General features: G+C 34.1%; 1 protein-coding gene and 1 long non-coding RNA gene across 2 annotated transcripts; one reads left to right on the top strand and one right to left on the bottom strand.

Moving 5' to 3' along the window:
* Window positions 1-7,171: 7,171 nt before the first annotated feature.
* On the top strand, window positions 7,172-8,779 carry LOC110938989 (alpha carbonic anhydrase 7). Its single transcript, XM_022180923.2, has 7 exons — window positions 7,172-7,284; window positions 7,378-7,595; window positions 7,714-7,820; window positions 7,927-8,029; window positions 8,126-8,293; window positions 8,397-8,450; window positions 8,533-8,779. Exons 1-7 carry the CDS (start codon window positions 7,197-7,199, stop codon window positions 8,617-8,619), a joined length of 825 nt encoding a protein of 274 aa, XP_022036615.1. The 5' UTR covers window positions 7,172-7,196; the 3' UTR covers window positions 8,620-8,779.
* Window positions 8,780-15,178: 6,399 nt separating this feature from the next.
* Window positions 15,179-15,649, bottom strand: LOC110939004. Its single transcript, XR_002591886.2, has 3 exons — window positions 15,632-15,649; window positions 15,475-15,496; window positions 15,179-15,374 (listed from the first exon to the last, which is right to left on the bottom strand). It is a non-coding gene; the product is annotated as an uncharacterized LOC110939004 (long non-coding RNA).
* Window positions 15,650-26,676: the final 11,027 nt, after the last annotated feature.

Raw genomic sequence — 26,676 nt, forward strand, 5'->3', positions numbered from 1 at the left:
CTTAAAAAATGTAAACCGGGAGTGATCACAAACACTTTGCACAAAACCAACACTTTGTAATACATTTGTAAGTTTCTCATTCCTCTTCCTAGGAGCCTGTTTTAATCCATATAAAGATTTAACAAGTTTACACACTTTATTCTCATGTTTAGAATAATATCCACCAGGAAGTGTCATGTACACATCTTCATAAATAGATCATACAAGAAAGCATTATTGACATCAAGTGAAATAAAGGCTAACCATTTTGAACAACAATACGCAACACACATCTAACAGTAACCCTCACAACTGGAGAAAAGGTTTCTCCAAAATCTATCCCTTCACGTTAATTATACCCTTTTGCTACTAAACGAGCTTTATATCTCTCAACCTCATCATTAGCTTTATATTTTATTTTATATATCCACTTACATCCTATGGGTTTTCTATCTTTAGGTAAATCAACAACCTCCCAAGTTCTATTCCTATGTAAAGCTTTCATTTCAAGATTCATGGCCTCAACCAACTTGGAGTCTTTGGAAGCTTCACTATAAGAACTTGGTTCAATAGACTTATTTAAACTACCGGTAAAACAAAAATTTTCAGCCAATAAACATGCATAACTAACAACTTTCTCTATACCATATTTAACACTACTGTTTAACACAAAAACCAACAAACTGTTTTGGCAATGAAGTATTCCTAGAAGATCTCCTAAGACTAGCTTGGGTCCCCTCAGATGGGTTGATCTCATCAGCTAATAGTTCAGTGTCCTCTGCCCTGCCAGACTCCACTCTATCACTAATTTCTACACTAGAACCTCTGTTATGACTGGACTCAGTTGGTCTAGGAGTGGCAGATGTAGAGGGAACTTGTTGCTGATGAGATACAACAGTACCCTCTTCATCATTGGGAATGTGAAAAACTTCAGGTGTAAACATTTCATACAAGTCAAAAAAAAAAAATTAATATGATTTAAATCTTTATCAACAAACACTTAATCATTAATGAGTTTAGGCTTGAAAGTGTAAACATATTCATAAAATTTCATATCTCTAGAAAAAAAAGAGTTTTTTCTCATCCAAAATCTACAATTTATAACCCTTTTTAACATTGGAATAACCAATCAAAACATACTTATCTACATGATAACATATCAGATTCATTTAACACTGTACTAAAGTATAAACACCCAAAGTTTCTCAAATGCGACAAGGAGGGTTTAAAACCAAACATAAGTTCATACAGACTCTTTCCTACTAACACAGAAGATAGAAGCCTGTTAATTAAATAAACTGCAGTTAGCACACAATCACTCCAAAATCTCAAAAGTAGAACACCCTGAAACATCAAAGCTCTGGCTATATTTAAAATAAGCCTATGTTTGAGTTCAACAACACCATTTTGTTGTGGTGTATATGAACAGGAAGTCTAATGTATTATACCTCTGTTATTAAAAAAAACACTCATTTGATTATTTATGAATTCAGTTCTATTATCACTACGAAACACTTTAATCTTCTTCTTAAACTAAGTTAATATAAGTTCATAAAAAAGCTTTTAGATTTTCAAAAACTTCCATCGTATTCTTAAGAAGATAACACCAAACAGATCTAGAGTAATCATTAACTACAGTTAAAAAATACTTATACCCTTCATAACTAGTTACTCTATAAGGACCCCATAAGTCTAAGTGAATCAGATCTCCAACACTTATAGACTTATCATCACTTAATGGAAAAGGTACCCTAACTTGTTTAGACTTATGACATATTTCACAAAGACCACGTTCAAACAGAATTATACTCAAACTACCTTTTAAAACAACCAAAACTTGATCAGATGGGTGACCTAACCTATTGTGCCACATATTAGACTTCAAAATACTATTAAAACACATGTTCATAGCATTACCATTTTTACCAACAAAGTATAGACCATTATCCTGACTACCAATCACCAGCATTTTCTTTGATCTCAAATCCTGTAGCATACAATTATTTTCATTAAACAACACTGTAATACCATTATCCTTAGCAAGTTTATGAACATACAACAAATTAACACTATAGTCAGGAACATAAAACACATCTTTCAATATCACATCATTTATTAATTTTAATTCTCCAATTTTTAGCACTCTTACACTAGGTTCATTAGGGTGACTAACAGTTAAACCACATTCGATAAACATCTACACAATTAATCATATCTTTGTCAGGCTTAATCATATGTTGATTAGGACCAGAATCAACTATCCTATTATACTCATGTTCAAAACTCACACTACTAGAGCAGCAAACAAAATTATTAACATAGTTAGACATACAGGACAACTCACCTCTCATATTAGACTTTAACTGCTTTCCCCCAGCTTTTTCACCAACTAAACTTAACAACTTAGTTATTTACTCAGAAGTAAATGTTAAAGCAGATACCACAGAACTCGAAGAAGCAGCAAATAAACAAGATTTACTATTATTATTATTATTATTATTATTATTATTATTATTATTATTATTATTATTATTATTATTATTATTATTATTATTATTATACAGGCCTTTTCTTCATTCCAGGAGGATACGAGATTATTTCAAAACAACGATCAACTGTATGTCATAACATATTGCGATGAGTTTGGATTAGGACTTTAAAGTTTCTTCTTCTAGGATCAAAAGTTTTAATAGTCTTAGACACAAATGACACATTTTGCCCTTTAGACCCACCACTAGCAATCATATGAGACTCTTTTCTAAAAACAATAGAGAAAGCAACTTTGACAGATGGAAATAGCTCTCTTGTTAACAAGTTTGTTCTTACAGTTTAATAAACATCATCAAGACCCATAAGAAAATGCATTAATTTGATTAAGGTTGAAAGATCATTATAGTCTTTAGCTGCCTGACAAGAACATGAATGCAGATGAATCATAGCATCAAACTGCTTCTACATTTTTGTAAGTTTATTATAATACTCTGCAACACTACTGCCATTTTGAGAAATACAGTTTATTTTTTTTATAAAAGTCATGTACAACTGAGCCATCCACCTTATCAAAAGATTCTTTCAAAACTGTCCAAACCTCAGAGGCAAGTTTTTACTCCTCAGATATAGAATTTAACAACCAAGTAATAACCACAGAATTGCACCTATCACACTGACTAGCTAACACATCATCATCTTTAGATTTCTCACATTTACCATCAATGAAACCATATTTATTTTTAGCCTCTAAAGCAAGCCTCATAGCATTAGACCAAACATAATAGTTTTCAGTACCTTTTAACTTGATATTCACTATAGTTAATGCACTAGAATCACTAGGGTGCAAGTATAAAGGATAACCTATGTCTAGTTTACTAATAAGAGTTGTAGAATTACTAGGACCACCCATAATAACACAAACAATCAACACATAAACACCAATAAAGAAACAACACCAGATCAAACAACACAAAAGAACAAGTACCCTAAGGCGAAACTGTGTTAAGAGCCAGATCCAGGGTCGTCACTCAATGGTGTCTGGACAAGTCATAAAACAAGAGCAAAAAAATCTAAACAACAACCAACATGACAGACATAATGCAACAAGTAACAAACAAGACTCGATTGCGGTCGGTCTGACTAGCCCGGTAACAAGAATGCCTAGACTCAATGCAGATGTAATAGAACAAAAAAGAAAAGGTTAGAAAGATCTCACAAAGAGCATATAACTCCAAGCTAATCAGACTAGTTAGTTTGCCCTTTAATCTTCTAGGATTACAGAGACTAATGCAGATCTGACCAGAAGATCCTCAAGAAATATCCAACCCTAAGTTAGGGTTTCGTCTCCAACTATGACCAACACACCTTCAAGACAACAGATCTATGTAGATCTGACACACATCACCAACAACAGTTTCCAAGATCATAAACCCTAAATACACACAACAAACAACAATCAGAAATAATATCACAGCGGAAACAAGAGATTAATCAACAACAAGAGCCACATGGCTCTAATACCATGTTAAGAAACATGATATGAAGATCGAACAAACAAACAAACACAAGAAATAGCGACAAAACAAGGTGACAGAATCTTTTTAAACCAACCCAAAATAGTTACCCCATAAGAACCCTAGGAGCTTACAAATTGTAAGATCTGTAACAATACAAAAATACAGAAATCTCTAGATGATCATCAATACAACCACAAGATCAATCTCTCAGAAATACAGATGAGAGATGATCACAATCTTCAACAGAACAACAAACCCTAACGACTAATACAGAGAGAGAGAGAGAGAGAGAGAGAGAGAGAGAGAATGAAAGTGATAATGAAAAGGCGAGAATGACTAAAATTTCAGTCAACAACCATTTTATACAAGCATCTTCATAAGTTACATCCAGGTCCAAAAGTATGAAGCAAGATGATCATGACCCTTGAGAAGATTCACATAAGCCCCTCAACAATACAACCTGAATACAATAAACCCAACAGTTCCAACAATACATCACATATTATCACCACTAAGCCCACAAGATATAAGCCCATAAGCCCATATCATAATTACTTACTAGTAGCCCATACAACAACCATAATTAGCCCATGACCATATGAATCACAACATATTTTAACAATTTGTATGTCCCATATATAAATAGACAAAATCAGTAACTTGTGCCTAAAAACATTTAGTATATGCACAAAGTAATGGATAACAAAAGCTTAGTGTTCCTTACTCTTTTCATAATCTTTTGTGTACCTTTAGCTATAACTCAAGAAGTTGGAAAGTTCCTAAACAATTTAACTTCCACATTGTAATTGTATATTCTATTATTTGATATGTGTGTATATTCTATTGTTTGATATGTGTTTGTGTATGTCTCTCTCTGTGTGTTGGTGTATAAAGAGGCAACTCAACAAGGAGTGGAATAAAATAAGGGATTTATGACCCCATTTCCATCTCAAAATTCTAAAAAAAAAAACAAAAGCAATACGTTGGCAACTTGGGGTTTGAGATTGTTGATAGTAGGGTTGTACTCTATGGTTAGTTGTAAATACATAGATGATATAGGAATAATAGTACTAGAGCAAGTTTTTCTTTTTACATAAAAAGCCTCATTTGTATTATCTCATATCACATGAACATTAAAGGCCCTAACCATCAGGGATAAATTCATCTTGATCGGAGTATGTGTAATCATAGTGACATGTAGTCACTAATTGATCTCACAGTTATTAATTGGGGCTATTATGGTAGGCAAGCATGGACCATATAAACTTTCATCGTCTTAAGATAATATTTTTGATCTTTAAAATCGAATTAACTGATAGAACTGATCCACATCCCTAGCAAATCGTTCCCACAAGAAATGACCAGATCTAGACTTACCCAAGTTGGTGTCAACCGGTGAGAAGTTTTCCCCAGGTTATGATATCTGTAGGTAATTTTGTCGGTGTCCGGCGATGGATATAGACGTTTTCTTAATATTCCTTTTTGTTTTTTTATTTTTTGGGGGAGGGGGGAGGTTATTGTATTTTGTGACCGATTGGTCGGTGATAACCACCGGAATAGGTCCATTGATTACATCATTTAGGTTTTGATACTTATTTGTGTAGCATTGTTGTTTCACTCTAATAGGCCACTGTGATGAATTTCATTGAATAAAGCCTTTTCTTTTGTTCTCAAATAATGAAATTAAATTTCACACAAAGTTGGGTCCTCCCAGTGGCGAAGCTTGACGTTTTCGACGGGGGGTCGAAAACGTATATACCCAAAAATTTCTATAGGTCGAAAACGTATATACCCAAAAATTTCTATAGAACCGGGGGTCGAAAACGTATATACCCACAAATTTATATACGAAAACTACATATATAACACTACTGGGCGAAAAGTTCGGAGGGTCACCGTTCGATCAGTCGCCCTTCGATCACATCTTGTCAAGAAAAGGTGAATCCGACTAGGTTATGTTTATAGAGCATGTGCGTTGAAAGTTTCTATTTGGATTCTTAAATGTTACCCAAATACTAAATTTGCTTACAGAACAACGAAAGTTCAAAAGAAAATTTTCAATCAGTAAATAGTTCCAAAAGAATAAAATAATGGATTTGTACGGTAGCACATTCAATCAATTCAAAAGGTTGGTAAATGCTTTGAATTTTATCCACGATTTTACCATTCCACTTTCACATTAATTTCTGTTGTGTTATGATGTGGTATTGAAAACTACGAACTTTTTGAGTAGTAATAGTAATAATAATAATAATAATAATAATAATAATAATAATAATAATAATAATAATAATAATAATAATAATAATAATAATAATAATAATAATAATAATAATAATAATAATAATAATAATAATAATAATAATAATAATAATAATAAAGTTAGTAATTCTAAAGCTTGAAAGATTAGAATGATATTAGTTTCTTTTTGGGTATATACGTTTTTGACCCCCCCGGTTTTATAGAAATTTTTGGTGTATACGTTCTCGACCCCTCGGTCGGAAATCTCAAACTTCGCAACTGCTCAATGTATGTGGATGCGGGGATGGAAGTTGATTTGGAGGTAGTGGAAAACACCATGTCACCGCTGAAACATGATGCGAGAAGCGGGAAACCCCATGAGTATAACGCTAGGCCTTAAAATGACCGGTTAATAAAGTTTATAAGTTATTAATCATCCTACTACAACAGATATCTTATTCCAAATAAGCCGTTTCACAAACAAAATGTTTCCTTCCTTTTTTAATATAAAGCTCGAGAAGAAGAAACATGTAAAATATGTTTCAATATTCTCGTATTCCTTCATCACAAACGTAGAACATGAGTGTTATGTTTGAAAACCCGAATACTTATATGTTCCAAGTTCTTTTCAGTTGACTAAATAATATATAATTTATAATTTATAAATAGTTACAAGTATTATAATTAAGGTGGTCGAATCCAAAAGTCATTTGTTTTATCCAGACTTCAAACCTTGGCTACCAAAACAAGAAGAAGTTTCTCGCCACTCGTTGGAAACGAAGAATTTATTTACCTTTATATGTTATTTAAAACATAGTCTATGGTCAAAATGAAACTTCCATTTTTCCATTCACATAACCAGCTTTTTTAACATGACCCCCAACCCCATGCCCCTCTCTCTCTATATATATGCATGCCCCCTATACAAAACATCAATAACTTATACAAAATCCTATAAAGATTTGATATATGCACAGAATAATGGATAACAAAAGCCTTTTGTTCTTTGCTCTTTTCATCGTCTTTTGTCTACCTTTCGCTCTATCTCAAGAAGTTGGTTAGTCGCTAAAACTATTTAATTCAATATTACAATTGTCTTTTCGTATGTTTGGTTGTTTATGTTTTATTGTTCTTGAAAAATGTTGTGCAGATGATGAACATGAATTCTCATATGACATTAACAGTCCAAATGGCCCGAACCATTGGGGAGAGATCCATCCAGAGTGGAGTATGTGTAATAACGGAGACATGCAGTCGCCAATTGATCTAACTCATAAAAGAGTTCACACGACATCCAAACTCGGAAGACTTGATAGAGATTATAACCCTGCTAATGCAACACTTATTAATCGGGGCCATGATATGATGGTAGGAAAGCATGCACCACAACTAATTGAACTTATATAATCTTTTAATATAATTGTTATGATTTGGCTGGTATAAATATTTACTCTAGTAATTACTAACTTATTATGATAATACACAGTTGAGATGGATTGGAGGAGCCGGACATATTCATATAAATGGAACTGAGTTTCAGCTAAATCAAGCCCATTGGCACACCCCTACCGAACACACCATAAACGGCCGAAGGTGTCAAATTTTCTTTTGATTCTTACCATGGCAAAACTGAATACTCGTTTTTATTACCAATAAATTAGTCTTTCATCTAATATCTTTATCTGTTTTATATGCATAGATTTAATCTCGAGCTACACTTGGTTCATCAAAGTATAGACGAAAAGGTTGCAGTGATTGGAATTCTATACAAAATTGGTCGCCCTGATTCTTTTTTAGAGAAGGTATGTTCATAAACAATATCTTTAACAAATACTACAATTTAACTTACAGTTTTCTCTGGATATAAATTTATAAATTTCCATGTAATATGTGATCAGATGGAGCCATATTTAAAAGCAGTGTCGTCTACAAGAGAAGTTGAAAAAAGCGTGGGGATAATAGACCCACGACAAATAAAAATAGGGAGTAGAAAATATTATCGATATATTGGCTCACTTACTACTCCACCATGCGACCAAAATGTTACTTGGACTATTGTTCGAAAGGTAAAAAACATATTTATGTATTTTTATAATATTTCATACTACTTTTACTAGGTTTAAGGTATGTGATCACTAAAAGACATTTTTCCGCTACCTCATTTATCAGGTGAGAACGGTTTCGCGAGAACAGTTGCGTATAATCCGTGAAGCAGTCCATGATGTGAGCTTTATACATATGTTCTATCATAATTTGTTTGCACTTTTATAAAGTTGTTTCTTAATCTTAGCTTGTGTTGTAACAGGAAGCTGATGCTAACGCAAGACCGCTTCAAGCCTTGAATAATCGTTGGTTGAAGCTTTACCGACCAGACGACAAGGAAACGAATTAGGGTCCCGACCGGATTGATTTGCGACTCATCATCGACACATAGTTTATATTTTTAATATTGATCATGAATTTTTTACTTTTATATTTTTCCATTCTTGATTGTATGGTATACCAGTTGTCACTTGTTATTATTTTGTATAAAAAATACATAAAATATAATGATGCTTATTCTTAAATAAGGTTTAATTTTTTGCAACACGTTATAATTTATTACAATGTTAGAGTCAACACCATCCTTCAAAAAAAAAAAAAAACATGTCCATTTCACAACCTTTACAATGTAAGAGTCAACACCATCCTTCAAAAGCAATAAAAAAAACATGTCCGTTTCACAACCATGTTTAAAACATAGTGGCATAACTCCGTCGGTTTGGTTCGATTCAGTTTATATCTTATCGTTCCTTCAAACTGTAGCTAGTAGTTCGTTTTAGACCTTTTATCAAGACCGGCTAAACAAGGCGATAAAAACCTCTAGGAAGAGTGTTTTGTATGAACAAGTGATCTATATATTTCTTTTAAAGAAAAAGTGTATCGTACAATTGGCCTTAACATACATTACATACGCGATTAGAAATCGCATGTTATACACAAACTTGGACATGTCATAATCGCATGGTATACAAACCCGGACATGTATAAATTCGCATGGCTGATAAACTCGGACTCCCCATAATCGCATGTTATACAAACCCGGACATGTATAAATTTGCATGGCTGATAAACTCGGACTCCCCAAAATTACAAAACCGCATGTTATACACAAATCGCGTACGTAAAGGGATATTGTACAATAACCGGGCTGTTCTTTTAAATAGCGATTTACGGAGTAAAGTCAAAGTCCTAAGGATATTGGAAACATCCAACTTGGAAATGCATTCAAGAATCATCCATCCTATTTATAAGAGAAAATTGCACTTTTCGTCCTTTATGTTTCAACGTTTCATCAGGCGGTTTCCTTTAACTTAAAAAATTACTTTGGTTATCCTTTACGTTTGCACATGATAACAGGCGGTGTCCTTTTGCAATAACCCAATTAGTTATCTTTGTTAAGTTCAGACAGACATATGGCGATTTGGGCAGGAGGACAGTTTGTCTCCAACCCCATATGACGGAGTTAGGTGGTGGATCAACGACATAAATCTTCAATCACATTTTGGACCAACACGCATGTTCTTTCTAGAGCTTTGGTCTCCATAACTAATTAGAGTAGAGGGGGATGGGGTTCTTGGTCGACGGATGTGAGAGTTGGTGATGGTGGCCGGAGATTAGAGTTTTAAGAGAGAGTGTGTGAGAGTTTGTTTTGTAATATATGTGTATATATATTTTATGTTATTTTTAAATGGGATGTTAAAAGACCATCATGCCCTCACGTGAGTGGCACATGGGTGGACTTGACTTCAACAACTAAATGGGTTTCCTCTAAAGGACACCGCCTGTCATTATGTGCAAATGTAAAGGAGAGCTAGTGTAATTTTTGAAGTTAAAGGACAGTGCCTGATAAACATTGAAACATATAGGATAAAAAGTGCAATTTCCTAAATTTATTAGTTTGGAGGGGTTATGGTCTAGGTTGGTTACCAGAGAAATCCTGATTTCCACTTATGCAATGTCTGGACATAACTTAAGCTTTCATAAAATTTCATCCAACTTTATGATACATTCTATACAAATTTAAGTCACTTTTAGGTTCCATTTCAAACAAAAAACTTGCAAGTCTAAATGTTTCATTCACTTTAGCTTATTTTGGACATAACTTAATTCGTCAGGTTGCTCTCATGCACCAAGAAGAACGCAAAACACTAAATTACTAATTATATATCTCACATATAAAATAGATATTTGTGTTCAATGTTAGTGAGCGTTAGCTTATTTCTAAATCTATGTACGACACTATAAAACATATGACTTTCATTGGTGAATGAGTCCCTCGTTATTCTGACAGTGTAGGCGGCTTCTGTTGATAATTCTTCGGTGATACTCCATCGGCAAACATGGTGTGCGTAATACATTTTTTTGACGGATTACCAATAAAATCTACAAAAGGATTATTGAGGGAGGGTCTAATGTTTGGGTTTACCTCTGTCAGTAGTCGTCAATGATTCGTCGATAATAATCCCAATACTGTGAGTTAATTATGGTATACGTCGTTGCTTACTAACGTTGGTTTAAATTTTAATATTTCTTTTTTTGTGATTTCTGGCAGGACCAATCGGTAATCATTCCATCCATCGGTGAATCATCATTCGCGATACTCATTCTTCTATAAGGAACGATGCAAATCATAATGTATGTATGGTGATAAAAAGGAAACCAAAAAATCAATGAAGCGAATTCAGAACATCTTCTTCTTCTATCATCACTCGTCTTTCTTTCGAAGGCAATCTCGGATGTTTTTATAGAGTATATGCGTTGAAATTTTGTTTTTTAGTTTTTAAAATGTTGGCCAAATAACTTTGCTTACGATATAGAAAACTAATATAAGTGTAATTTATCATCTGTAAATAGTTCCACAGCTATTAAGTAATTGATTTGTGTAATAAATTCAACAAGTTGGTGGATGCTTTGAATTTTATCTATCATTTTACCATTTCAATTTCAAATGTTCCCATTGTCGTAGTAATATCTGGAATGTTAATGATCTGATATTGAAACAAAGAACTTCTCAACTTATAATAATTAAAAAAACTAACCATAATTGTTTACCAACTAATTGTATGGTCCGGTCTAGTTCTCTCAAATCCGACTCTTTTTTAGAATTTTTTATATAATTCGAAAAACAAATATGGCAATTGTTTAGTTAAAAAGAGTAAAATGATATCAGTTGAATACTTTTGTATTACTTAAATATTAGTTAAAGTTTATAACATGTATATTTATCATCACACTACAACAAATGTGCAAGTTATACGGCTCCTGCAAACATGCATAGAGTATACATAAAATGTTACAGTTAAATATATACAAAGTGTATAGAGTTAACAAGAAGATTATTTACATTTATTTTAAGTATCATGATTTTTATTTATTTTTGTATTTTTTTATAAAAGAGGTGTTATGTAGTTTAGCTTCTTGTTGTGGTTCCAACATGTGATCAACGGGCCAAAGAAAATAAATAGAAGCTTGATAGAATACTAGAGAGAATTTAGAAACTTAACATTTCATTCATATATCCTAAAAGATCAAATGGCTTGCCTTATGAATAGAGTGAATTGCAAATTTTATCCTTAATCTTCATACACATCTTCAGATGATGTCATTCGTCTTTAAAATTGACGAATTTTGTACTCATTGTTTTAAAATCTTGTGTGATGTGTCCTTTAAGACTAACCCAATTAATTTTAACTATTAAGTAAAGGGTAAAGTAGTCTTTTTACTTATTTAGTTAAAAAACCATTTTAATAATTTTATATTATATATATAATATATAATACTATCAATCCAAAACACACTCTCTCTTTCATCGCGGGCGCTCCCCACCCCCCTCTAAAACCATCCATCAATTACCCTTCACACAATGTCACAATCTCATCTTCACATTATACAAATAGTGTGTCACAACCCAAATATTTTCACGAAATCATAAAGCAACACGCGTCCAGGAACTCTCCAGATAATCCAGATATGTTGGAGGAGAGGGACAAAATTTATAAAATGGGGATTGAAAACAAGTTGAGGGATTAAATATGCAAAAAATGCCAAAATTCATATTATGGAGATCCCTTACGGTACCAAGGGGTTTGAATTTCCAGCGCGCCTGGAGTCCTTATGGACCGTAAGGCTATACCCATGCAGTCCACAAGAGTGTCATTGGCAGCCTGTTTGCAGCTGGCAACTGCAGCTGTAGTTTTTGCCCCCTCTCCTGCGATTTTTGCCACACTGCTTCTTAAAACACCTGGGATGCCACTAATCCCTTCCTTAACACCTCTGAGGACAATTGGCTTGATTATAGAGCTCCAAGATCACTATAAATAAAGCTATAATTGCACTCAATTCCCAGTTGAAAGTCAAACAGTTTGACTTCTCCTTTGACTTTTGATTCTGACCCATTTACTCAACCTTAAAACCCAATCAAACCCGACTACATGATCATTATAATGTAGGGAATAATCTCCTATGAATATACCTTCTGATCATCATGTTTGATCGAGTCAAATGATGAGTCAGAGATATATTTATTAAAAAGTCTAAAATGCCATTTTGGGGTAAAATCAAATAAAATGGCTTTAAGCCTATGTGTTAAACATTCTAACTTCAAGACTGATGTCATAACATCATAATATATATATATATATATATATATATATATATATATATATATATATATATATATATAGGATAATGTTACACAAGAAACCTTTTATTTTTAGAAAACTTTGAAAACTCATTGCATGGTCCATATTACGCCACGTGTCAGCCATTAACATACTCCTACTTTTTCTTTAAGGGTATATGTGTAATTTTGCATATATTCCCAAAGATATTTTCCTCCATTTGTCCTGTCATGTCCCATCATGTTTTCAACCCATCATATACCTTTACTTTTTACATTTAAATAAAGATTTTATTTTTCATAAAGTCATTCTTCTTCATTGAGATCTAGTTCCACCATTGTTGAACCATGGAGCATCCTCCAACATCTGATCTGAAATAACATTAGTGAGATTGAGATTGAGATCGAAGATGAAGGAAATGTTCCAGGTTTGTACAAGCATGTGTTCTTTTTGTACCAGAAAGAGTCTTGTTGTGTTGTTTCTCTTCGTTTTGTACAAGCATGGAGATACATTTAGAGTCAGTAATGGTCATGTAGGCGATTTATTAAAGTGATTCAAGTAAATGTTCCAGATTGTATCACCAGATAAATGTTCTAGATTGTATGATTAATGGATTCTTTCGACGAAGTAATGTTCCTGAGGTTGCTTTATTAATGTTCATGAAGTATCTTCGACCCAGATTTTGTCATGATATTGTGCGCGTTTATGTCTTTCTCTTCACTTTGTCGCTAGTTCATGTTGTTTTCGATGTAGTTCAGCGATACACATGTTGCTTCCCTAAACGTCGGGTATTCTAAAATGCCTCGTTATGGTTCTGGATTTAATCAACTGCCCTTTGATTCTTCTGGGTTTAGGGAAATTCCTGATGGTTGTCTTTTTGTCTTTTTTCTATTTTCTTTTTAAAGCTTGTACCAAAATACATGTTACACTTTATACTGCTAGACATAGCAATTCCGAAGAAAATATTTCCACTTATCATGTGTCTTAACACATGATCGGTTTTTTTTTTTTTTTTGAAGTCTAATCATTGGCACATCGTTTTTTAGAAACCAACTAGTTGTACACCCTCTACGTTTTAAACGATACCATCCTCTACGTTTAGAAACCCTCTACGTTTTAAACGATACCATCGTTTTTTAGAAACCAACAAATTACGGGAGTAACATGCATGTGATTAAATGTGACATGTTAGTACATATACAGCCTAACACATGTTGTACACCCTCTACGTTTTAAACGATACCATCCACTTGATATAAAAGTGCACAACTTGATGGTTTCAATTTATTTATTCCCAATATGGTTCGCAATATTTGACACTTGCTGACATGTTAAAAAACGTTATATATCATATGTTCCGGATGTTAACGACAACAAATGTGAAAACAAACGCTGACAAAAACGTAACACATGTTAATGAAAACAAATGTGACTGACCTTACATGTACACTAACACATGTTAGTATCTGACCAAGGGCAGTCATTTTTCGGTCTTAGAGAAACAAACCTGATATTTTTTGGATTCAACAACACACTTGTAAAACATGTAACAAAAAACAAGTGATTAGGAAACCCCAACAATAATAACGAATCCAAAAAACCGTTTAACAATTATACACACCCGTTTACAACATAGTGTCACCATCGAATTATACACGCAAGGGTTTTAAAAATTTATTCCCAACCTACCTATAAATGTGTTACCATGCGTGATCCGCTAATCATAATGCACGTTTACATGCCATCATCTTGCTGGATGCACATGTTAACACACGTTATATTTCGTGTTATAGTCTGAACATCTGGCTATGAATGTGTTAATATTTATGAGTTAACGACTTAACGGTTATCTTATCTTTTTGTTTATTAGGACGGTGATGGATTCAAGGGAAATAAGATCCAATTGCCGAGACCGTTGGTTTTAACACATGTTATATATTCCAAAATCTGCACAACAAATGACCCGTTTCATATTATGTTAAGGTCCTAAAGTTAAAGTTATACAAAGATTATAACAGAGTCTTAACACATGTTATATATTCCAAAATCTGTATATTCCAAAAATTACCGGTACATGTGATACCATAAATGGCTCGTTTAATATTACACGATACTAACTTGTACATGTAATACTTGTACAAGTATTACGCTCGGTATCCACATTATCAGATATTTTAAACATCAATAAAAATAAAATAGTTATTACTTGTTTTTTTTAATTAACAAGGATAACACACGTTATATATTATTCTATCAGGGGCTTAACACATGTTATATATGACACACGTCTGGTTACATCATGCTGTTCTGTTACAGCATGAACGAAAACTTGTTACAGCATGAAAACTTCTTTATGGATCTGTTACAGCATGAACCACTAACACATGTTATAAACGAATGAAAACTTCTTTCCCAAAAGATTTGACTTGTTCAATATCCCCGCATCCATCCAGCTTGTCAATTGAATATCTTTATGGATATGTTTCTGTAAATCAACACGCGTTATATATTATTCTAACAGGTGCTTAACACATGTTATGGGTCTGTTTCTGTAAATCAAACAACCCAACAAAAAAAACACTTACTGTTCAGATCAAAAGGCTAAACCTGCAACCAAACCAACAAAAAAAACAATTATTGTTAAGATCAAAATCCCCAAACAAGCAACCAAACCAACAAAAAATCCCGTTCAAAAATCTCATCCTAAAGTTTTCGATTTATTTAAAATACATGAACATTAACCATTACTAGATCTTGATTGAAAAAGTCTAGATTTAGTTATGTTAGTGCACTTTGTCTGTCGATTTCGTCTTGTATCGAGTCGTGTAACAAGATAGGATAAACCAGTGCTCGGGATGCTAGAAACTGAGTTTGTGTGTGTGATAGCTATTTCGCACGAATAGCCAAAGGCTATTTCGCATGAAATAACCAGTGGGTATTTCGCACGAAAAGATCTTTGGCTATTCCGTGCGAAATCAGATGTCTATATATAGTAGGTGCTGGTTTGTCATTTGTAACTTTCGGATTTGAGTAGCGAAGCTCTGCCGAATTGTCTCCAGGTGCTGTAAGACGATTATATCAATACAAGAGACATTATAATTGAATCAAACTGTAAACAAGCCCGTTTCTCTGAATTCCGCCTTTGAATCGAATTCAAACTCTTCTAAACGACTCATTCAGTTCGTACAACGATCCTACAAGTGGTGTCAGAGCTCAGGAGGAAGAGTTCATACAGATTCAGCTTGATTTCATCATAAAATCTGGCTTCTACACCTTCTTTTCAAATTTAATAACTTTTCACGGTCAAAATGAATTGAATTTCAAATATATCACATAAAACATAGTTTTAACAAATCCTTGAAAGAATTGGACCAAAATTCAAAGTAAAACAGGATCAATTTGACAAAATAATGGCCGATATGCTGACGTCATCGTTATTCCGCACGAAACAGGCATTATCGTTTCACACGAAATCAACAGTTTGAACGTCATTTCGTACGAAATCACTTTAAATGGACTTCATTTCGTACGAAATCAATCTTGTGGACTTCATTTCGCACGAAATCAAATTTGGAACTTCATTTCGTACGAAAACAACTTGTATTTCGTACCAAAGACTATTTCGTTTGAAAAAGTACATCTATTTCGCGCGAAATCAACATCATTAGGTCATTTCGCTTGAAGACTGCTATTTCGTTTGGAAGTGTTCATTCCGCACCAAAATTGATTTCGCATCAAGAAGTCATTTCGTTTGAAAGAATTATTTCGTGTCAAAGTTCATTTCGTTTGAAGACTGATTCCGCACCAAAACTTATTTCGTGACAAGATCATTTCGCATCAACCGTGTGTCAATTTGTTTCAAGTTATTTGATATTGTTCAAACTGATTGTGTTTGTTTGTTTATCTCCAGGAAATTTTAGAAGATCAAATCATGGCTTAAGAATTTTACAACACGTTTTACAACGCATTTACATCTGAGTCTTCCGAAACCTCAACTGTTACACCAAAAGCTATAACAAAAGCGATCAATGAAAACATCAAACATGATAATTTCTATGGAACATATTCAAAACCACCAACGCTCAAAAGCATTGAAGACTACACTTGGAGGAAAGAACGGTTCATCAACTGGGCAAAAGCTTACGCTCATGAAAGTTGGTTTTGTTTGGAATTTGGTTATAGTAGACTAGTTGATGATAAAGGAGAAGAAACCCCACTCAAAAGCTTATCAGTAGAAGACAAAAGGGAATTCTCAGCTAAATAGAGAATGATTGCTTTAATTCAATCATCAATTAGAAATGACCTGTTTGCCTTACTTCAACATGATGGGTCATCAAAATCTGTCTGGGAAGCTTTACGGGTGAAAGCTGAGGGGGGTAAACAAATCAAGAAAAATAAAATTGCATTATTAAAGAAAGAATTTGATTTGTTTGATAGCTTGAAAGGTGAATCAGTTAGACAGATGATAGAAAGATTTGGTCATTTAAAAATTGAACTTGATCGTTTTGGAATTGTGAAAACTAGAGAAGAAATAATTGATAAGATCATAGAAGCGTTACCACGAGCCGATCAGTGGCAAACGTTTGTATTCATACTGAAAAATGATGCTTTATATGATACAATTTCTCTTGATGTCTTGATAGAAAAGATAGAAAGTCATGAATTGGAGTTGCAAAGCAGAACAAGATGAGCAATTCTTTACATCAACAGAATGTTGGTCTTTATTACAAAGGTAACATACCTTCGGCGAAAGCAAGTGAATCACCAAAGACCGGATTCAGCGCTGAAAAGACAAAAGAATCACAGACAAATTCATCAAGCTACAATCCGGGATATCATTCATCTTCTTCAAAAACAAATCCTGATGAATCAGAGGAGATACTGTGCAACATTGCTCTTAAGCTAAAGAATTCTCCAGCTATGAGTATCAACTCTGCTAAGCAGCAAATGAGTTTCCTTGCACCCGTTCTGGAATCGTATGAAGGTTTAGTAGCTGGCGAAATTGGAAATTCTGAATTGACCAAAGAAGACTATGACCAGATTGATCCGGAAGAAATGGAACTCATAGATATTCGCTGTGTTTGGCTGGTTGCATCAGAAGAGCTCAGAGATATATGGAGATTACAGGGAAGCAGTCTATCGGTGGTCCATCAACTAAACTAGGATTTCATAAATCCAAAGTGACCTGTTTCAAATGCAAGCAAAGAGGTCATTTCAAGAGAGAATGTCATAATTCTGCAGTCGATGGAAATGAAAATCCTTTCAATGATGATTATTACCGAAAAGCAATTTACCACCGTAGCAAAGAAGAGCCGAAAATGATTGAAAGTAATCCCAAGAAGAAAACTTTACTTATACATCAAGATGATGAAAAAGTAGCAGAAGGTTTCAGTTGGGACAAATATGTTCCATCCGATTCAGCATTGGCTGCTGAAATGAAAAAGGGAAATCAAGAAGAAATTCTGAGTGATCGAGATAATAATCAAAAGTCACAGCTCATGGCAGAAAAATATCATAAGGCAAACATTATGTTTTTGTTGCTGAAATTAAAGAGAAAACCAGAGAAGAGATTCTGTAGGAGAAAACATACAGAGAAAGAAACATTGCGTGAACAGAATTAATGAAATGCAAGAAGAATATGAAAATGTTGTAAGCAATAAAAGATGGGACAAGAAGAGAGAATGCTACGTGAACAGACATGGTGAACCTGTTGTTCCCAAGAAAGACACAATTTTTGATGATGTTCTTTTAGAAATCCCTCGATCTGTCGAATACTATACAAATGTTGGAAAAGATAAAACATATGTGAAAAGGTTTGAAAAACTCCTTAGAGATGTTATGACTTCAAGTTTGAGAGAGAGGGATGAAGAGAGAATGAAGAAGAATATTGATGAGATGGTGAATGATTTGAAGATGATAGCTGAAGAAGTTAAAGTCAAAAATGTGAAGATTGATGAGGAAGAGAAGGTAGAAGAAAAAGTTGTTGAAAAGAAGCTGTTACTGAAAAACAGCAGGTTAAAGAAACTGAGAAGAAGCTTGAAAGTTCGGTTGAAGTGAAGGATGAGATTTTGGAGGTTACTGGTGATGTTGGTGTTGATGCTGGTGATGAGAAGAAGAGTGAGGCTGATCAGAATCAGACAGAAATTGCAGCAAACACCGAGGTGCCAATCACTGAGGTAAATTCTGATTCTGAAATCTTAAATGAAACTGTTGAACAGTGCAGGAGATGCATGGAAACGTGCAGAGCTTGTATTGAAAAAGACGAAAAGTTCAGAACAAGAGATCTTGAATTCACCAAATTCGAAGATGTTTTCAAAAATAAATACAAAGAAATGTTAGAAAATGAAAAAGTTTTAAAAGAAAATGATGAAAACCTTTTAGAAAAATGTAAAAAATTAGAAAAAGAAAATGAAGTTTTGAAAGAAAATGTTTTGAAAAAGACCGAAGAATGTGATAAAAAAGAAAATGCTTTTCAAGAAATGAAAAAAGAATATGATTCAATAAAGTTGGCTTATCACATTACTAAAAAGTCATATGAAGATGTGAAAGGTCAAATGAAACTTGTTCAATCGAGATTGAGATACTGTTCTGAAACAACTGATATGTTTAAGCGATAGTGTGAAATAAAGCAACAAGTTGTAAACTCTTACATTGATGATGTTGCTAAGCTAAAACGTCAGATTGCTGATTTAGAACAGGATAACAACAAATTGAAAAGTTATCATGCGTCATCATATGTGCTTGAAAGAATTTTCAACATAAAACCGGATGGTAAAGATTCTGAGCAAAACAAAAAGGGCATTGTGTAACACCTCGAAAAATTTCGTCCAATAATGTCTTGACACATGTCTTAAGGTTCCGTTATGTGAAAACATACTTTAGAGGGACTAAAAGTGACAAACAGCGAAAACTATGGAACGTAAGGGTCCAAAGTGTCAACAATGGATAAATAGACTCTATGATAACCCCACATAATGTTTATAACCTTTAACGGATGGTTCATGGATCATACGACGCGGAAATTGCACAAAAGTGAAGTACTGTAAACTATAGGGGCCAGAAGTGTCAACATGTTTAATTTATACCTCTGAGTGAACTTTTGGCAGACCCGAAGCTTAATATAGCTAAAATATACTCACTAGAATATGTGGTAAAAATTTCGTGAAGTTTCGTCAATATATGAGAAAGTTATGGCCAAAACCGTACTTAAGGGACTAAAAGCGTCAACGTCGAATTTCAGGGCTTTTCGGTTGAGCGCAAAGTTATCCGAGGATATTACCATGTTGGTAAAAGTCCTAAGGTTCTTAAAAACCAAGTTTGGGGGTTTACGGGTCGAGAAAAGTAGCCGAAACATCGCGTACAAGTCCAGGGGCCAAAGCTGTCAAGTTTAAAACTTGTTTTGGCTGAACCAGGGTCAGGCGACCCGCCTGGTAAAGCCCAAGCGGGCCGCGTGGGGCTGCCAGCGACCAGAAATCGTATTTGGGTGAAATTGGGTCCGAATTTGAGTTGATTATAGTTGTTTTCGCCTCCAAATGCACCAATAAGAAGCCTTGCATGCCTACATCAACAGTAAACCTCAAATATCTGCTTTAAATCCGAATTTGCATCCATTTCTTGAGCATTTTCATAGTAACCAAGTGCTCTCAACATTCAAGAACTTCAAGGCAAGCTTTCTGGAGGTAATCTGATCAACAAGGCCGACTTCTAGTGTTCATTAAACACCTATAGGACCTTTGTAAGCTTTCAATTCGTTCTTTAATCTGTTCTTGTTGTGTTTATTGCTAAAAGTCAAACTGGGTGTTCATAACCTTTGACTTTCCGATTAAACGGATTTCTTTCAGTCATTTCTCGAATTGAAACTTGCTATAGATTGGTATTTATGTGGGAAACAAACCCTCTAAAGGGTACTCTCTGAATCCCACTACATGCATGCTAAATGTCGAGTCAAACCATATTCTAAAAAGTCAACAGAAGCGATTTTTGTGAAAAACGACATGATTAATGATATAGATGACATGCAACCTGATTGATCATTAAAAATAACTTGTAATACATGTAAGAATGTGTTTTAATCATCATCAACTCGACAATCCACAGTATAGCCACGAATCGGAACCGAAAGTCTTGTAAAACGATTATTTCATAGACTATCGATTCGGATTCGTACATGCATGTTCGAGATCTGTATTGGAAAGTATTTTTGACTATTTTATTTTAGTTAAAATTTCTGGAATTTTCTTTGATTGAGTCTATGCTTAGCCGATTCGAATGCATGTTTCCTATTTATGCATAAAGTTGACTATTTTGCCCTTTTTGATTTAGAACGTGATTTTTGGAAAAGTGAAAGGATAGAAATCTTTATTTCTAATATATGAACTTGCACCGAAAGTTTCGGATCAGTTGGTTGTCCAGATTGTGAGTTATGGCCATTAGCGTAAAACTATATTATAAATTTACATAAACGGTCCTTTTCGCGTAGAACCCGTTTCTGGCCACGTTTTGGTACAAAACTTTTTACCAACAGAAGTAATATAATATTCTGGGAATTTTGATGATTTTTAATTAATTTTTGGCTGAACGGATCCTAGATCGCCTAGTCATTTCGGCTTATGTCGGTTTTGACCGTTTTAGCCATAAAATGAGTTTTACACATTCTTTTGACCCGAAACCTTTTGCTACTGATTTTGTATGATGATTAAATTATTTTAAGTATTCTGGAAATATAAAAATCTCAGATTTAATTTGAAAACCCGAAAACGCCCTTAAATCGCATATTTAGCGTTTTAAGCGCATAGTAAGCGTTATACTTGTTTAAACATATAAGACCTATACCTACTGATGTGTTTAGCATATTTTCATATAAAAACAGTAAGTATAAGTATATAAACTCAGATTTCCAGTTTTGGCACTTTTAGCCCTTGTGAAATTACTAAAATACCCCTACGGTGCATAGCTTGGTTTTAAATGATAAATTTGACATATGGGTCATACCCTACTGATATAATATGTTATATTAAGTATATTTACTGTATGAACCAGACCCGAAACTCAGATTTCTAATTTTACCCTTTTATTATCTTTTAAATGACCAAAATGCCCTTCTAAGGCATAAATTGAGTTTAAAATTATCCCGGGCAATATAGAACATAATTTACTGATATAATATCATATTTTAAGCATATTATCTCAGGGAACTTGCATTTGAATCATTTGACTACCCGTATCGTCCTTTTCGCGTTCGGTTCGGTTTACGTAACTAGTTTGCGTAAATTGACCGAAACGGGCCAAACGATATCATTTTTATTTCAAAATCCAGAATGTATTTAGTATACCCATATTATACAAGTATCCAAACTTGTCGGGTCTAAATCACACTCTACCCGGTCTTTCGCTTAATCGTGCGTAAACCGTATCATTCCTAAAACTAACCGGTCAAAGCTTAGGCTTAAATAAAAGGCCGTTAGGAATCTAATAGGTTAATTATAAACCTTTGTTCTAGATTAGGAGGCCCGGTAAAAGCTACCAACGCTTATCATTTGTGACTTATACTTGCTCAGGTAAATACATTTTGACTTATTTTCCCTATACGGGCTTGGGGTACGGTATTTAAAATACCGCTTGATCGGGCGCACAAGTCCTGCGCCTTATAGGTGTACAGTCTTGAATAGCTTGTGCGACTTCGTTTAAACAGTTTTGTCTTACTTAAAGGCTTTGGGGGGTTATTGACCATGTCCCGGATATCCTTGGCATTATCTTACGAGATGGCCACGACCAGAGCACGGGGTGTAGGCGTACAGCCGACGTGTATAACTCTTTAATGTGGTGTGTCATTTAATCTCTAGCCCGGACAGTAGATCCCGGGCCACCAGAGATATGAGTGCATGTAAATCGTTCACAAGTTTATATTATCCCAAGTTAATAAAAATATTTATGCCTTGTGCATTTAAATCAATTTTCAATCATTTTCAAAATGAGTCAGTCGATTTGTATTTACCAGTGTAAACTGACGTATTTTTCCCAAAAGGTTAAGTGCAGGTACTATACGGAATAGGCTGGTTGTTTCCTAAGAGCGTCCACTATAGTCTCGCAAACTCGGACGACAATTATCTGTTGAACTATTTATTTCTACTTTTATTTGATCCGCCTGTGGATCCATTTCAACTACTGTGATATTTATTATTACACTTTATTTAAAGTTGAAATGTTTCTATTCTGCTTCCGCTGTGCATTATTATATTGTGTTGATTGTCTATGACGATGCCAACTACGTCACTGTACCCCACACCGGGCCCACCGGTGACACGTGGAAATGGGGGTGTGACACATTGGCTCAGAGTGTCATCAAGTTCCACCACCGGAAAAGTTTGCTTTTTATGATGATGAAAAGGTCGAAAAAGCTTTCAACTTGGTAGATCAATTGCCAGATAATATTGACGTAACATATTCCAAATCTGATGATTCTAGTGATTCAGAGGTGGTAGGTAAGGTCGTTGAAAGTGTGTTGAAAGAAGAATCGGTTGAAACAGGTAAATCTGAATCACAAGATGGAAATGAACGTAGTTTTCATGAAGAATATCAGAAAAACTCAAAATCTGAGAAAAATTTGAATGATGATTCAAGAGGATTGGTTTATTCCATGATTGGACCGGACAAATTATTCTTAGATATTGTATTCCCGATTCAGAATGTGATTTCAGAAAAGATTGACAAAGTTTTCAAGATGATTGAAATTGAAAAGTCTGAAATTTCAAAGTTTGCTGGAAAAGGTCACAAAACTTCTTATAATAAACCTGGTTTCAAGGAGAAAAACATGAAGGCTGGGTTGGGTTATAAGAAGAAACAAAGTTGGAATAAAAATGAAACACCAAATTATCAGACAAAGATGAATTTTGTTCATGGAACAAGTTCAGAAGAAGAGAAAGAACTCCAATTTAGACGACAGTCTAATGAAGAGTTCTATGCTTAAAAGAAAAAGCAACAACCACACGTCAAAGATGTGTCCAAAAGAACATGTTTTAAATGTGATCAAACAGGACATCTTGCACGCAAGTGTCCAAATCTTAAACCTGTTGATGTTGAGATGAAAAAGAAGTCTGATGTTGTTGAAAAACCGAAATCTGAGGATGTGAAACAAAGGTCAACCAAATTTGATTCAAAACAAACTTAGAGGTACAATACAAACAAGTTTGCTTCGAATCAAAATTGGAAATCAAATCCGAATTGGTTCGATTCAAGACAGACCTGGAATTCTCACACACTCATATTAAGAACAACACAAAGTTGGAGAACAAATGTCGATATGACAAAACCCCAACAGTTTTGGAAACAAAATGTTGTTCAAAATCAAAATGTTCGAAAAGAATCACATTTTTACAAACGAGGTACTCCAAAAGGTCAAACATGGTCTGCTAAGAAACAAACGACTTCGGCAAATGATAAAAAAAATTGAAGTGGAAATTGACAAAATCTTTGTACAAAATGACAAAGATTTTCCGAAGTTGAATGAAGCATATTGTGTTGAAATGCCTAAGGTTCAACAGACCTGGGCTAATTTGTTCAAGTAATTGATTAAGTTGAATGTGCAGGTGCTTCCGAAGAAATCTGTATGTCAAGAGGAGTGTTGGAGCAGCCTGGCACAAGAAGAGGAAGCTGCTGGACCATGTGTTGGTTGAAACAGGGAGTTTGTTTGTTTTCTGTATATAAATAAACAATATTTCAAAAACCCTAAAAATTGAAAAATTTAAAAACCAAAAATATGTTTTATTTTGTCAAGAATTTGAAAAATCAAAAATATGTTTGTTTTTAAATTTGTCAAAAAATTTAAAAATTCAAAAATACGTTGATTGAATATGTTGAAACCCTCATGGCGGAACAAACATGATTAATTTCACAAGATTGAAAAACGGTTTTCAAACTGTAAAAAATCAATGTGTTGTAAATCATGGGGGTACATTTGCAGAAAATATAATGTGTTGCAAAACAGAGCACGAGAAGCAGAAAATGGATAGCGAGACAAAGCTATCAGTGTCGGTTTGTCAATTTTTTTTAAATGATTTTGCATTTTAGGGGGAGTAAGGAAATTTCAGAAAATACAAAAACATTAGAAAATTTGAAAAATCCAAAAACATGATAAAATTCAAAAATTGAGTTTTTGTGTAAAAAGAGGAAATGATAGTACATCAGTAGACAATCACAATACGCTAAAGAAATGGAAAGTTTTAATGTGATAAACGGTCTCACTGATGATATGCCAGTAGGTTTTTACACGCTTAGTAAATTGTTTTCGATATATAAACCTAAATATCAATACTTTACTTATCTCGTGGGGAACATCTCTCGGATATATGGGTAACCCCCGAAATCTTGTTTGAGAGATTGCCTGATTCTGAGATACTAGGTCTTTATACTATTTGATATCTGGGGTATTATACCTGGTCTTCTGATTTTGCGGAAGCAATGGCCTAGACCTCGTATAATACTTTATGCTCTTTAAAAGCTTACCCTCTGCACAAAAATTGAAAAATATCAAAAGATATGAATCAATTGCAGTTGAAGAAAAGATTCCCTAAAGGGAACACACCTAAAGTCGAGCCTTCATCTCTTTGACTGAACGGAAGTTCATACCTGAGCTCTCAAGGTCTCGCACTAACCCAGAGAACAGATATTAGATTGATATACTCACCTATAAGACTGAATCTATGGAATTTTGATACGGGAGTATATTCTGAGGCGGGACACGCGAATAAGTTTAAGTTCTTAAAACACTAATCTCATATCTCAAATCAATTGAAGTTTGTGTGAAAATTTAAGTGGATCAGTATACTGACAATCTAAGTGAATCGGTTAGAACTTAAAGTGTTTATAGCTCAACGGTGCTAGTGATTTGTCATAAACTAATATGATCCTCTGATGCGAACTCAAACAAAAATATTGTCTGTAAATATGTTTGTAAACATTTCTTTACTGCTTTATGTTTTAGAAAAATACAAAAAGATTTTTGATTCCGCTTTATTTTCGACAACCGATGTCTGGGATGCTGAGTTTCAAAATCTTAGTATGTTGATTGTGTTTCTGAAAATAAATCAAGTTCATTAATTTGAAACTTGTAGTTTTAAAATCAAAAATCAAAAACAGTTTGTGATATCTCCAAGGTCATTAAATTGGACTTGGATGATTAACTATGAGGGATTTGGATGTTCATATTGTTAAAATCTGTAAAAGAGCCAATTTCGGATCTTGTTTTCTTATACTGCCAAATTCATGAAGTTTGTTGATAGAGGGAGTGAATCAAGTATTTCTGGATATATTCATGTTATTATATCTTAAAGCCAGAATCTTGATTTAGAAAGTTTAATAGAGCCAGGGTTACAATTCCTGGACAATTGAATGTTCAAAATGTTTGTACTTATAAATGTATGAGAATTGCAGATGTTGTACCAGACTAAGATCCCGATAGCCGAGTCTTAGGGGGAGTCTGAAGACGAGCTCAACGCAAGAGGAAGTGTGGATTCAAGGTGCCAGGAAACTATCCTGAAGGAGCTTGTATCTGGAAAGCCAGGTGTCGAACCCAAAGCACGGAAGCTTGACGAAAGGGGGAGCCTGAAGAAAGAGATTTTGATTAAGAGAAGAAGATAAAGATTGATGGATGCTTACAGTGATAAACAATTTGGTAAGATTGTGAAGACTGATCAAGACTGAAAATGTGTCATGATAAAGACTCGACACTGAAGACTTCGTCAACATCCAAGGGGGAGTCTGTTAGTGCACTATGTCTGTCGACTTCGTCT

Source organism: Helianthus annuus, chromosome 1, assembly GCF_002127325.2.
Source record: "Helianthus annuus cultivar XRQ/B chromosome 1, HanXRQr2.0-SUNRISE, whole genome shotgun sequence".
Taxonomy (NCBI): Eukaryota; Viridiplantae; Streptophyta; class Magnoliopsida; order Asterales; family Asteraceae; genus Helianthus; species Helianthus annuus.